At 39.0% G+C, this 15,364-nt stretch overlaps 1 protein-coding gene across 1 annotated transcript in view; it reads left to right on the top strand.

Annotated features, from left to right (window-relative positions):
* B4GALT5 (beta-1,4-galactosyltransferase 5) overlaps nt 1–15,364 on the top strand; it is a 58,802-nt gene that overhangs the window by 29,014 nt on the left and 14,424 nt on the right. The window contains exons 2-4 of the mRNA XM_053394221.1: nt 9,371–9,505; nt 13,222–13,335; nt 14,655–14,779. Of these exons, the coding sequence (XP_053250196.1) occupies nt 9,371–9,505; nt 13,222–13,335; nt 14,655–14,779 (374 nt within the window). The remainder of the gene's footprint in view (nt 1–9,370; nt 9,506–13,221; nt 13,336–14,654; nt 14,780–15,364) is intronic.

Below are 15,364 nucleotides of genomic sequence, written 5' to 3'. Positions count from 1 at the left end.
AAATTTGTCACTAATGTCTGGGCTCATTTTCTTATATAAGCAGTACAGCAGGTTCTGGTCCAGTAATAAAGCAAATCTCATTTTCCAATGTGACTAGTGTTCAGAGGCAGATGGAAATAGCAGTTTTGAGAATCTTAATCCAGATTAAGATCCTGAGTTCATTCTTCCAAGCCCTGAGTGAGGACTTGCAACCATGAACATACCAGAATTTTTCTGGAGGCTATGTGTACTACATATGAAGAATTTGTTCTGTTTTGATTTCAGTAAGTTTTTTTTAAAAAAATAAAGGTAAATCACTACTGCTAACATGAATTCTTGAGATAGCTTGTACTATATATATTTTTTTTGTTTCCTTGCACCTATTTACTTAAATATTTTTAATGACTTTGTGTTTAAAAACCTTGCAAGAAAGCAGATACTTATTAAAAAGACAATCATTATGTGGATGTCATCTTCTTGACCAGCTGTGGGATGAATATTCAGAACAGTAGAATTGGGTGCTATGTTTAGATTTATGTGGTACTTGTCTGAGAGCAGCAGTTAATAGACTGTAACTTGTGGTTACATTTCCTTTTTAAATGTCATTTAAGCTGTGAACTATTTCTTGGGTAATGTGCTTTTAGGAAGGGGCTCCTGGCAAGTTTGGAATTTATTTTTCTGCGTCTTAAATATACTGCAAGATGCCTTGAGAAATTTGGTTATACAAAAGGAGTAAAAGTACCCCAAAACAAATAAATGAGTGAGTGAGTGAGTGAGTGACTAGGGAAGACCAAATAAGTATACAATGTTTCTCTAGTATTTGTGTTCCAGTGTTAATATGTTGGGAATCTTCCAGTCAGCAACATTAAGAGCCTCTACTTTAACAGCTAGCTCCCAAATATTTGCAGACCAAAGATTTATTCAAAATAAAGTTTTGTGTATAGAAATGATATCCAAGATGTTGTAGTGCATGTCTGATCCTTGTCAATGAACTTCCAAGGTTTTGGCCGCATGTGTTCCTTTTAAGAGAAAAGTGGGATTTCCAAGACACAGAAATTTCTAGAATTTACAGGCACTCTGTGCTTGGTGATTATTATGAGTAGAACATTTAACTTGTGCTGTGTCCATTCCTGCTACCCTCCTACCACTGACCACCGCCTGTTTTATAAATTTGTATTTTGGATAGGATGAGAGAAATGAAAAGGATAACATGTGCAATCCTTGGTAGCAGATTTAGAAATAGAAACATTGTTGAGTCATTTCAAGGATTTTCAGGAATATATATGTATGTTGCAATTGCATTCTGTTTACAGCAAATCCTCTTTTGATTCCTGAGACATGTCCCCCCCCCCCGGATACTAGTGATATTAACTCTCTGCTGGGTGAAAATCTCCAGCCTCAATTCTAGGTACTTTAGGACACAATTGTACCAGAAGCCAAACTTTTGTGCCCCCCTTATCATTGGTGCTCAAACTGATTTTGTCAGTGAAGCATCCTTATTATGAGTCCTTTCTGTTTGTATTTAATCAAAGAGATCTTCTCCTCACTACAAATGTAGATTTTTAAATTTTCACTTAAGTATCTTAGGAATATTTCTGAAACACCACGTCTTTCCTTGGATCAGCATCAGGTGGTTTAATCTTACTTGTAGTGTGATGAGGCTCTTTTCCTGTGACTTTGGCAGAGAGGTATGTGCCAAGTATGTGCCCTTGTACCCATGCAGTATCAGGCGGTTCTCTCTCAGAGCTTGCACAACCTTACAAACAAGATAAGGTCTTATGCTTTATATTAACTCAGTGAACCTTCCCACTTGCTTCGCAGAGCTTTGGCGTGCTTGTTTCCAAGGCTGCTAATGAGGAAAGTTTACTTTCAGGCATGGAATGGAAGCAGTCAGAATGGTCAAAAGCTGGTTACCAGATCTAAAGGTCCTTAAAATGTCTGCAGTATTCAGTGACTTACACTGTTACCTACGGACATAGTCAAATGACTTGCCTTATTGTTTGGCCCTTGACATTTCTTGGATTTTGTATTAACCATTTATTCAAAGAATTGCTAAAATGCCATCTGAAATGGCGCTTTTAAGATTCAAGGAAGCAAAAATCAGGCAATATGTTATTGAGTGAGATTTCTAATGGAGTGCTAATTACTTCCACTTCAAGCTCTTATGAAGATGCCTAGAAGCTAAAGAACAATATTCTCTTCAGGTCCATTACATCAGTTTCTGCAGTCTGTATTAACTGTACAGTCTGCTCCATTATAAGGGACAGGTCTATACAACCTTTATATAGGTTTTGTTACATGTGTACTGTAACTTCTTAGTGGAGGAATATCCAAGCATCTCCTCTGAGGTAATAGGATGCAGTGTGACATGGCTAGTGATGTTAAATTCTCAAGAATAATATTTTGGAGGATATTCTCGATTAATGAGAATATTAAAGAATTTTCATTTAAAATAGAATATTCATTTTAATGCATTGAAAATGATATAACTTTAATAATAATATTAATATATTTCAGTATGTCAATCTCTGGTAAATGGCACCTTGTACCATTGAATGGCACTGCAAAAACCAGTTACTGGCACTAAATAAAAATACAGAAAGGTCAACTGTTTAAATCAAGGCCACCTTACATGCTGTTACACATAATTGTATAGGCCTAGGTACTTTAAGTGTATAAAGCATTAAAGCTACTCTCTCTCTCTCTCTCTCTCTCTCTCTCTCTCTCTCTGTGTGTGTGTGTGTGTGTGTGTGTGTGTAATCACACTGTATGGCCAAGGGTATAGAATTGCTAAGAATAAGGTCACACCAAAATAGAAAAAAGCCTATTACATACAGTTGAAATACATATGAATTAAAATGTTCATCAAATTAAATGAATAGCATTTTTAAAACTAAAAACTAAAAAAAAGTTTTCTGTAGCTCACATTTCAGAACTGCCAGTGGTGAATGACACAATGCCCAGTAATGTAACTGGATCAAAAAAACATTATTCATTACTTACACTAGCAATATCACAGCTTGACTTATTATTTACTAGATTTTTTAAATGTGCATTGTAAAACTGGTTCTTACATTAGAATTTACAGTTTGTGGAGAATATTCTCCAGAAAATTTTCTAGCAGAGAATATTCTCACCTCACCTCACTAGGCATGGCTATCTCTGCTGAATAGCAAAATACAAACTGAATTTCAAATTACATAATTTGACTTCAGATGATATCATTTGGTCCAATTCTAAAAACAGAAGAAAATATCTTGTCTATCTATTGGCTATGTGCCATTAAACCCATTCTGTAGTTGCTCAGCCACACAGCAAGCAGAATCAAGCCTGTTCATGCACCATGCAAAGTTAGAAAGTTCTGAGTACTTCAGAGTTCATACAATGTACAGGGAAGGAGCATAGCTCAGTGATACAGCACATGCTTTTCATGCACAAGCTCCCAGGTTCAGCGACCAATATCTCCACATAGGGCTTGGAAAGACCACTGGCTAAAACCCTGGAGAGCCACTGACAATCAGCATTCTGGACAAAATTGAGCTTGATGGGTCATTGGTTTGAATCTGTAAATGGTAGCTTCCTATGTTCCAAATGAGAATGAAACACTTACCTATAACACTATAATTTCTACATTTTGCAGTGTATTTTGCACTACAGTTTTTTTTCATATATGGTGTCTAATCTGTGTATATAGAGATGCTTTGAGACGCGCTCCCCACTGCCAGGCATGTTATGAAGTTAATTTGGCAACATCTAGAAAGTTGAAATTTGTTGTTTATATCCATCACAAGTTGGAAAAATGTGACATTGTTATGGCTTCAAGTCTGAATTTCATGTCATAAGTGGACCTCAGAATAAGTGTACTGAGAAAGCAAGCCAATTTTATTTATTTGTTCCAAATACTTTCTACTGCATTTGCAGCATTCAGGGTGACTTACAAGAGTTGGGTTTCTATAGGAAGTTAGTTTACAATCAACAACCATAATAAACAGCAGTACAGTGGGACGTGGAATGGTGTAGGAGTTTTCACTTCTGCAATTGAAGTTTCCTGTGTGAGGAGTGGGATTTGTTGTGGCATGGGGCAGAGCAGTCTACCAGTGTGGTGTAGTGGTTAAGAGCGGTAGTCACGTAATCTGGGGAACCGGGTTCGCGTCTCCGCTCCTCCACATGCAGCTGCTGGGTGACCTTGGGCCAGTCACACTTCTCTGAAGTCTCTCAGCCCCACTCACCTCACAGAGTGTTTGTTGTGGGGGAGGAAGGGAAAGGAGAATGTTAGCCGCTTTGAGACTCCTGAAGGGGAGTGAAAGGCGGGATATCAAATCCAAACTCTTCTTCTTCTTCTACCACCTCTAGTTGCTGGAGTCCATCTGCCCAGCTCCACTTACACATCAATGTGCCTTCCTAAATGGCAGGCAGGAACTGCTACCAGCAGCATGCATAGCTGTGGTAGGCAGTGGAAACCACCTAAATAGGGTATTTGTGGGGCAAAGTTAGCCCAGGATCTACTGGTTCCTGCACTGACCCTGCTGCTGTCACATGATGACAACAAGCCTGATACAAGCCTCTCCCTTGCATCAGTAAGAGCTGGTGCAGCAAATGGTTATTCCTCCCAACTTCTGCCCCAGTTGGCATGAGTGCTGGGGCTGCTGAAACAGCAATGACTACACTGCCCATCAAGCCTTGCAGATGCCAGTCTGAGAGTCTGGTTGATCCCAGGGTCTGAAAATGGGACAAGTGGCATGCACGTATGCATCTGCTTTATGCACAATTATATCAAAGGTCCATCTAGCACAGTACTGTCTATTTTGGGCAGTATCTCATTGTGGTTTTTGATTTTGCCCTCCCTTCTAAGATTCGTTTTAACCGGAAAAAGCAGAGAATAAACCAGGGGCTTCCTGCATAGGAAAACACATTATCTACCACAGAGCAACAATGTCTTCTTCCTGTGGCAGACAGGACTACAGTGATACATTCTTGCAAGTAACTGACGTAACCACCAGTTTCTAAATATTTTGTGCGCAAAACCTAATTGGATTGTGCTTCATAGTTGCTGAGAGTTTATCAGAACTTGAGACAAACTGCCATCTGATGACTGACTATGAAGAAATGTGGGTGCCATCAGAACCATTTCTAAAGACTGTGCACAAGTGTTTAATGTTTTGCATTTTTGTCAGCAACTATTTGTGTATGGAGTTGTAAAGATTTTTGTTTGTTAGCAGCTGGCAATCTACTGCCACTCAGCAGGCTAATCTTCTGCTTTTAGGTCTGCAGGGGCTCAGATGTCAAAATTTGCCACCACACTAAAATTGGATTGGATCTCATATTTACCCTTTTCAAAAATCCACCAGGCTAGATAAACCCATTAATCTGCATAATAATAATTTGTAATCTGTAGATAATCTCATTTATCAACTAGAGTATTTTCAAACTGTATGACATATGTGGAAATTATTCTGCTGAGTGCTTTTTGGAGGTAGCTGTTGCAAACCATTACATTCTGATGCATAAATGTGCAGTGGGCAAAACAACCCAGACCAGAAAAAAATATTTTGCACATCCCATTTGCTATGATAATGTGGATATGCAGATTATTTTTGGAACTAAATATTTACATATTGGGTTTTGCTTCCCTTCCTTGTATGCATTTGCTGCACCCATCAGCTTAAACAAATATGAGAGTTATATGTAATTGTCTCTTGTCCTGACTCCTGAGAGGTACCAAGATTTGTGTGCTTCTTCAGGTTTGGACCCTTGTCCTGATATTTAAGCTATGATTATTTGAAAAAATAAGTCTGTAATAGAAAAGTTTTTGTTGAGCCTTTTAGGAGCAGAAGTCCATACCCCTTAATGTATAGGTGCTTTAAAAAAACAAACACAAACAAACAAACAAACAAACAAACTTGTCTGAGCTTTTGAGAGAGTACAAATATTTTATAGATACCTAAATGGAATTGCTCTTTTTGGCTCTTGCTTATACATCATTAGATGGGACGCTGGTGGTACTGTGGGTTAAACCACAGAGCCTAGGGCTTGCCCATCAGAAGGTCGGCGGTTTGAATCCCTGCAACAGGGTGAGCTCCCGTTGCTCGGTCTCAGCTGCTGCCAACCAGTTTGAAAGCACATCAAAGTAGATAAATAGGTACCGCTCAGATGGGAAAGTAAATGGCATTTTTGTGCACTCCTCTGGTTTGACAGAAGCAGCTTAGTCATGCTGGCCACATGACCTGGAAGCTGTATGCCTGCTCCCTCGGCCCATAAAGCGAGATGAGCACCGCAACCCCAAAGTCGTCCGCAACTGGACCTAAAGGTCAGGGGTCCCTTTACCTTTACCTATACATCATTACACCTGTACAGTACATCCTTCCTGACAGACTCTCTTGGGAGTTAGGAGCATCAGAGGAAGTCCTCTAGGTAGCTCTACTGCTCTCAGAAGTTGAGGAGTGGGGTTGATGCAGTAGAGGGAATTCTCTGTGGTATCTCCTAAGCTGTAAAACTCTTAAGTAACTTCTTTCCCCCTCTCTGGTTTAGTGGTGAACAATTTTATTATGAAAATGAAATATATCATATAAGTGCCTCTAGGGAAATAACCTGCAAATTTTCAGAAGGATGTGGGTAGGGCTAGAGAGTTCAGGTGACCTTTAGGCCCTCTAAAGCAGACGAATATTTACCATGGATCTCATCTCATAGAAAGCTGCTTTATAGAAGTATCTGATCAAATTGAGCTGAACATTATGAAGTCCAGCTTTCTTTAACTCAACCAATCTAATGTGGCAGCTGTGAGTGAAAACCCTTTATTTACTTAGAGCATCTATACTGTAATTTTTAGCCAAGGTAAGGCTATAAATAACACAGCATGGAATCATTTTGATTAATATAATTAAGTGGAAATGCTATTGTGAAAGAAGTACCGGTAGCTTGGTAAAGTTTATTCCTTGAAAAAATAAAAATAACTCGTGTCTGTATTCTGCTTAAGTGGAAATGCTGTACTTTCACCCCTGCTAAGCAGCATTTTAATGGGACTGAGTTTGTTTCTAAATACTTGAATATTTGTGCTTGTCCATTCCTTGTTGCCAGGATGCCGCTACCACTCTTTGTGTACTTTATACCATAATGCTAATTGTTGATTCAATTTATTTATAGTTGCCATATTCATGTGTTAGAGGAGTCCCTCTTCCCCCTTGGTTTACATGACTATAAAAACTACCCTGCAAGGTCTAAAAGATTTTAATAAGAAATGCAATTTTACTAAATTTCTACCATGGCTACCAGTGGCATTGTAAAAATGCATTAAAAGCAAGACAGATATCTATGAGTTGGCCATTAAAAGCAAACTCAAATATTCTTTCAAAACGTCTGATGAAGGATAATGTCTGATTAAACAGAATATTCAAATATAGTTATTAAGAATATTTTGTGAACAAGCCCTGAATGCCTCCAGGAGCCCACCCAGTAATTTAGATTCATTATCTTCAACTTAAAGGAAGTTTTCAGGCAACACTGTTTGGATAATAACTTGGCATTACTACTGGTTGAAATTTCTAGTAATTTGTTAGGTGTTTTTGTATGACAGCTGTTTTGGTGTATTTATCTGTACATCATCCACTGCCTAGCACAATTATATGTAGATTAGATGCCCTCCCTCCCTCCCTGCTGCTGATGAGATACTGGAGTAGAGGGTGCATGAGGAATGTTTTGGATCTGCCTTCTCAAAAAAGCATGTTGCAGAAGATTGTATCAGAATATTTTATCTGGGCTGTACCATGTCAGACTGCTCTCACATTATTGAATCTTCCTCCAAAGCCCACCCCCACTCCGTCCATATAAAATTAACTTGTCTGGGAGAAGGCTATGTTAGAACTCTTTCCTTTAACATCTAGTTTTTTTGAACATATGGATATATTTATTTATTTTTTCATGGAAGAGCATTCATGTGAGTACCACTCCTTTCCCATATGACCTAGTATGAAAGCTCAGCATAGAATTTTTTTTACCAACCACAAGCCTGCAACCTATGTGGGTGTTATGTGGGGATTGCATCTAAAGCCAAAAGTGTGTATAGTCAAAATACATTGGGTTCAAATGGCAGGTGAGCTTGCCAAAGTATTTTTTTCCTGGATGGCCCCCTTTTAATTTTTTTGCCAAGTATGTAAAGCTGAACGAGCACAAATTAAATGTGTGTAAGTTGTGGGCTTACTGTAGTTTGGAAAACTGTAGGCCTCTTGCACAGGATGGTTGACAAGAATCTTCCTGAGAAAGTGACTCCCTGCTTTCCTCTTATGAGCCATGGCACAATCAAATGAATTTATTATCTATGAGCTTCCTCAGATCTAACTTGATGCAGTCTTTTCTTGCTGACTAACAATCTAGAGTCTAGCCCTTTGTGTGGTACTCTCTGATGTATGTTTTTAAGGCCAACATTGTGTTTCTTTTTATTTGCAGGCCAACTTTTTAGTACTGCATCAAGTAAAAATCAAGGGCGTTTTCATACAGTTTTCATACATTAGTATCTGAAATACATGGTTCACTTTGTGTGTGTTGCATTAAATAACCTCAGTGTGAAAATAAGTATTGATCAGGGCTTTCACCCCACTGGACTTTTCCAATATGCAATAATTAGAACAATTTCTTCATACATTCTCCTCTGTAGTGTAAACTTGCAAGGGGCCTTTGTTTCCAAATAGGAGAGCCCTTCACTGAATAAAAACTTGGTGTTTTTTGTCAACTTGCATTGACATTGCACATTCTGCCTGGACGGAATTTATTTTCCACTTCTGTCAAAATAAAAGCAATGGCCTGGAGTTAACAAACTCTGTGCTTGAACACATCTGAAAAAATTCCAGTACTACTTATCTCCCTGCCTGCATAGCCTGTGGCAAAATGCGCATCTAGTCTTCACAGTTCACTACATAGCATGATTGTAAAGCATACCTAATTGATGTCTTTGGTGCCCTGTGTAGCATATGTGTGCTACCTTATTTCTCACTTCATGGTCCTTCTTGGTAGTGGCACCCCCACCCTAAAAAACTTCCTGCCCTGGGAGGCATGTCTAGCTAGTTTTGCCCATTTTCTAAAGGGTGAGGAGAGATGGACCTTCCTGCAGAGTATTGGCATTGCAGGTTGGCCCTTGTGGTCTCTTCCTGCTTTCACTAATTTTATTAAATTTCTTCACCTCAAAGCACACAAACCTGTTCCAGTGCATGTGGGTTTAAGCAAAAACAAAACAAAAACCTCTATATATCACAAATCTAAAATACACAGCAATTGAGAAGCAATATACATAAGACACATTCTGTAGTGACCAGTGGCAAAGAAATAATTTTAAAAAGATTTTAGAACTTGTCTTCTTTCTGTAAAAGGGCTGTGACTAATTTAACCTTCGTTTTTCTTGCAGTGAACACCTACCTCTTCATGATGCAAGCCCAAGGCATCATGATTCGTGAAAACATGAGAACAATAGGAGCTCAGGTTTATGAACAGGTGGTCCGCAGTGCCTATGCCAAGAGGAACAGCAGTGGGAATGACTCAGGTATGTTTACTAAACCTTTCTCCTTAGGTAAAAAAGACCATCTCAGGTAGGAGTGGGGAACTTCCCTTTGCCTGACCTTATCCCAAGAAGCATTGAACAGCTTTTAGACACCGTAGACTGAAAGCTGTTGCATTGAGATTTCCAGTGGAACCAGTGTATGATAGTGGCATTTGTAAGGATACTGAAGTATCTTGTTTTCTATTTGAATATCTTGGATAGTAATCATCTGTGTTCCTGACTTGAATTTTAACCTTACAAGCTTTACTCTGATTCGATCACAGGGCTGTTACTAATATATAACACACTTCACTTAACTAACACCGTTTCTACTATGACCTGAATAAAATGCCTATATCCTATGTTTAATGAACTCACATATGGTGCCAGGAGTTCAGCTGCGCATTATAGCTCTCTTCTCAGCTGGGCATCTATTTAATACATTAGATCTGTCAGAGGTCTTTTTTCAAATGTTTCACCTAGGCTACACAGAATGTCCCAGGTTCAATCCCCAGCATCACCAGGCAGGGCTGGCAAAGATTACCTACCTGAAACCCTGGAGAGCTGCTGCCAGTCAATGTAGACAATACTGAGCAAGATGGACCAATAGTCTGGCCTAGTATAAGGCAGCTTCCTGTGTTTCTATGAAAAAAAACCAGGAGTGATTCTGCAGTTTATGCCATCTTCTGGATGGTTAGACAAGTCACTTAGTAGTCTTACCAGTAGCCCACTGCAGTGTTTTTGCCTGCTGATGACACAGTTGACACTCTTCTGTCTCAAATACATAGCCAAATAACATTTTTGAACTTCTCATTGCTATATGAACAGTTCACACTGAATGAGCTAAAGTGGACAACACATTAGCCTTGCTTGCACATCATATTAAGTTATAGTACAGAACAAACATGGTTTTATATGAACCAGCCTCATGCTTGTGTATGCTTCTCAGTACTTCCCATGGTGCGCCTCTGTTTCTCCTGAAGTACTGCAGACAAAACAAGCCAGTCTAGCTGTGGGAACAAACTCAATAGTTTCTTTTCTGGACCTGGGCTCCATTTGTGGACCCTTAGAAGGATGCCTGTAGTCAGTTAAATAACAAACAGTATCTCAACTTGAGTGCTCATTATCTACAAGAAGGTATAGCCTACCTTACCTTTAGGCCAAAAGCTCATTGGAGACCTGTTAGTTTGACTCATTCTGAAACCTAGGAAAAGCCATCTAGTTTCACTACATTCCCAGAACATTGAGCAAGTATGGGGAGAAGTAGGCTCATTGTTTCTGCACTAAATGATGGTGATGCAAAAAGCAAAGCAGATATACAACCAGAAAATTCTGTTTACCTTACATGTCTATTTGTTCAAAGTCCTAGGCTGTTCAAATACTCTGAGCTGGAATTAGGTACTGCACTGGTCTTCTCATTGCTGTTAGTGTTATATTGAACCCCAAACCATCAAGCATACATTCATAGAAATTGTCATCATTTTGGGCTGACACACAACCCTTGAATCACAGTTGGTTGCAAAATCAACTTGGTCTCATTTGTTCGGGATTGTTTGGCAATAATAATGTCATTTTAATTTCCATTTAACTACCACACCCAAGAGGTGGAAACTACTGCAGATTTTCTCTTTCTGGGAGGATAAATGAAGGAGGAGCTCTAAGATATGGATTTCCCTATGCATATGGGAAGAAGGAACCTTTAATAACCTTATACATCTGTCACAGTTTTTTAGATTACACAACTAAGCCAGTCATCTTTGTAAATGCCAGTTGTCTCATTTTCCTAATGCTATTTTTAGATGGCTTGAGGAAGTTATGAAACCTGGCATGCAACCCAGGCAGTTGGTCCAAGGGTTCTTTGGTCCTAGGATGCACTATTGATGTTGTATTTTGGGAAGGACTGTCATCCAGCTACATTTGAATAATCCACATAAAAGACAAACAAGCTAAAACTTAGGAGAATGGTAGAATTGCAGTGAATATGAGTGGAGTGAAGGCTTATCTTATTTATGGAAAGAGCATAAGAACGCTGCCAGATCAGGCCAAAGACCCTGTCTAGTCTAGTATCATGTTCTCACAATGGCCAGTCAGATGTCAATGGGAAACCTGGAGGCAGAACCTGAATGCAACAGCTCTGTGCAAGATCCCAGTAATTAAATGAAGCTTCTGCTAGTAGTAGTATATTGAACTCTCTAGCATTTTTCAGTGTGTTAGCAGGGAACCCTATGCTATACTAAAATAGTAACATTCATGAAAAGCATGATGAGTAGAACAAAGCAAGCAGAAATACAACATGTACTTGCCTGATTTTAATAGAAATTTGTTTATTTAAATATGGCAATGGCCATAACAAATAGGCATGATAAGCTGGCTCATCCAGATGCTAATGGTGTCCTCTGGATTGTCATTGCTGATTTGCATGTCAGCTTCTGTTGTATTATGTTCCAATACAATAAGCTTTATGACTGCTGATCTTTATGGCATGAGTTGAAATGATGGAGGGGTAATTTTTAATGTTAAACTATAATTGCAATACCTTTTCTGTCTTAACTTTGCAGGCCCTACTGACTCACTTGATAGCTTGGGGCTAGTGAATTATTCCCCAAAAATGCAAATAAGCACTTGTGACTTGACATTTCATTTTTTCTAAAAAAAATGCTCTGTGAATTGTTCAACTGACTGGGGGCGGGGAGGCATAACTTACAGCCCTTGGACAGAGATGGAGTTGGGGGGGGGGACCAAATAGATGGAGAAGATTAGGCAGAGAGGCACAAGGCTGTACCTGTGCTATTGTCCCCAGAAGAACCTTGGGACTTATTCCTGTTAAACCAAGAATACCATAACTGTGCATAGAATTTGCACAGCTTAAGATTCAGCTGCAGCATCCTGTAAAGCAAAATTTTTGTTTGAGCTAGGTGTCCGTAAGTGTCTTAGTAGGTTCTTGTGGTTGAAGGGAACAAGGCAGTTGTAGGAGTCTGGTTTAGGGGAGCAAAGCCTACCTGACCAGATTAGATTTGGGCAAAGGATAACAGCCAGAACAGTTATTACATAGTTGAATTAATTAACTCTGTGCATCACATTTTTTCAAACTAATAATGAAAACTTATTTTTCAAGGCACTGAGGTTGTACAAAATGAGAGATGCAGCATGACAAACCTTAGAATGAGTGGCTGGAATTTTTCAAATGTATGAGAGAACTGTATGGCTTCTCTGGAAAAACACTGTCAGCAGTGCCTTAGTTGCTTTATAGATTTGTAACCCATTAATAATTCCATAGTTTTATTGCTTAATATAGAATTAAATGCTAGGAACATGCTTATTTGTGTTGTATAACACTTGATGGTGAAGAAGCGAAGTACTCTAAATCATGGGTAGGCAAACTAAATCCCAGGGGCCGGATGTGGCCCAATCGCCTTCTCAATCCAGCCTGCAGATGGTCCGGGAATCAGCATGTTTTTACATGAGTAGAATGTGTCCTTTTATTTAAAATGCATCTCTGGGTTATTTGTGGGGCATAGGAATTTGTTCATTTCCCCCCCCCAAAATATAGTCCAGCCTCCCACAAGGTCTGAGGGACAGTGGACCGGCCCCTGCTGAAAAGGTTTGCTCACCCCTGCTCTAAATGTTGTTGTTAGCGACAGATATTGTTGATGAATAAAAGAGACTGCAAAGTTAATAGCCTAAATAGCACTCTTCTTTTCTCTCCTCCCACCTCCCAGATTATCCTCTTGATTTGAACCACAGTGAAACATTTCTGCAAACAACAACTTTTCTTCCCGAAGACTTTACATACTTTCCAAACCATACCTGCCCTGAAAGACTCCCTTCTATGAGTAAGTACCGAAGGACTGGCAGAACAATTTGCCTTACTTTCTCATCACTCCTTTCATTTCGTAGCCCCTCATCATCCTTATGGGCTTCAGAGCCAGTTGGATGAGTAAGTAGGAGGTACTCTTTATTTTCCTGGTGTATTTGAAGTCTTCATTGTTCTTCAGGAATTCTCAATTTTCTAGTAGTAATGAGTGCTTCACTGGTTGAGCGATTGAGAAGATTGTAACACTAATTCAGTCTAAAGATGAGATAGCATGTTCCATGTATTGCTGGTCTTAAAATACTCAGATTCAAACATGAACTCAGATAATTATGTTGAAGGACCAGGTTAGATACCACATTGAACATTTGCTGCGTGAGTCTCTTAAAAACTTTAAATGCAAGCTGCTATTATTATTATTATTATTATTATTATTATTATTATTATTATTATTTATTATTTATTATTTATTATTATTTATTATTACCCCACCTTTTTCCCTAATGAGATTCAAGATGGCTTACAGATAAAAAAAGGACAGCTAAAAACACAGAAAAATATATCATTAAAATACAATTAAACAGAGATAGAATTTAAACTATATACATATACATATATAAAATCTGTTTAAAACATACCAACAAGCCATGAGAGGGATAAGGATTGTAACCATGATAAGTGCCTCCCATGTTGTTACCCTAAACCTGATGAGACAGTCTATCTGCTTAACACTTTACAGTTGAATTCAATGAAGACCAAATTCAAAGCATGGGTAGGCAAACTAAGGCCGGGGGGGGGCAGATCCGGCCCAATCGCCTTCTAAATCTGGCCCGTGGATGGTCCGGGAATCAGCGTGTTTTATTTAAAATGCATCTCTGGGTTATTTGTGGGGCCTGCCTGGTGTTTTTACATGAGTAGAATGTGTGCTTTTATTTAAAATGCTTCTCTGGGTTATTTGTGGGGCATAGGAATTCGTTCATTCCCCCCCCCCCACAAAAAAATTAGTCCGGCCCTCCACAAGGTCTGAGGGACAGTGGACTGGACCCTTGCTGAAAAGGTTTGCTGACCCCTGATTCAAAGTGTTGAACTTCAGCTGCATCATTCCTTTACTATGAGAAGTCAACGTTCTACAAAACATATTAAGCACACCTCAAAATCAATTATAACCCCATATATATATAGAAATCAATTGCTTTTGACATACTGGGAGTTATGAAAATGTAAGAATTGAATTGTGCAGCAATATAATGGGGTAAAGAAATTCAAGAATTGAAAATGCATATTCTCAATCGGAGCTGTACTTGTTTTTTCTCATAACCTGCTTTTTAACTATGTACGCAGAGGGCCCTATTGATGTAAATATGAGTGAAATCAGTATGGAAGAGATCCACCAATTCTACTCTCAAGACCCTGCTATCAAACTAGGAGGCCACTGGAAGCCTAAAGACTGCTTGCCTCGTTGGAAGGTAATCTAAAGACAGGGAAAGCTGAAGCTTATCTTTCCCAAACAATAGTAGTATTATACCATAAGGAAAATAATAGGCTTGCATAGCTAACTTACATCCAGTTCCTGCAGAAAATGAAAAATACTTTTCCCTTTGTTTTTTAAAGAAACAGACTTCCAAAGTGCCTGCACAAAATCCCTCAGATGTATCTGCCCCCAGTTTTGGGAGGCTTAATACACTCTGGAGGGACTGTTGAGCTTGCACATTTAATCTACTTCTGTGAAAAGAAAACAAGTTGTAGCCATTTTACATTCCCCATTATAGTAACTGGGGATGGGGAAAAGAGCCTCCTTTTTAACACATCTAATTTAGTCCTGAAGAAGAAATCAGTTTAGAAAGGACTGTTTTCCACAGCTATAGATATTCTGGTGGGTGCACACCCATACAAACTTTCTCTTTCTCGGGCTATATGAATTGCACAGTCTAGCCTGGTCTATGTTGTTAAATGTGTACCTGTGGCAGCTGAAGCTTTCTGTTGTTGTGTAAAAGAATTAAATAAGTTCAGACCATCCTGCTCCCTAACATGGAGCTGTCTGGTCGTGTCTT

This window comes from Podarcis raffonei, chromosome 6, assembly GCF_027172205.1.
Source record: "Podarcis raffonei isolate rPodRaf1 chromosome 6, rPodRaf1.pri, whole genome shotgun sequence".
NCBI classification, from domain to species: domain Eukaryota; kingdom Metazoa; phylum Chordata; class Lepidosauria; order Squamata; family Lacertidae; genus Podarcis; species Podarcis raffonei.
The sequence above is the reverse complement of the archived record's forward strand: the minus strand, read 5'-3'. Positions and strand labels throughout refer to the sequence as shown.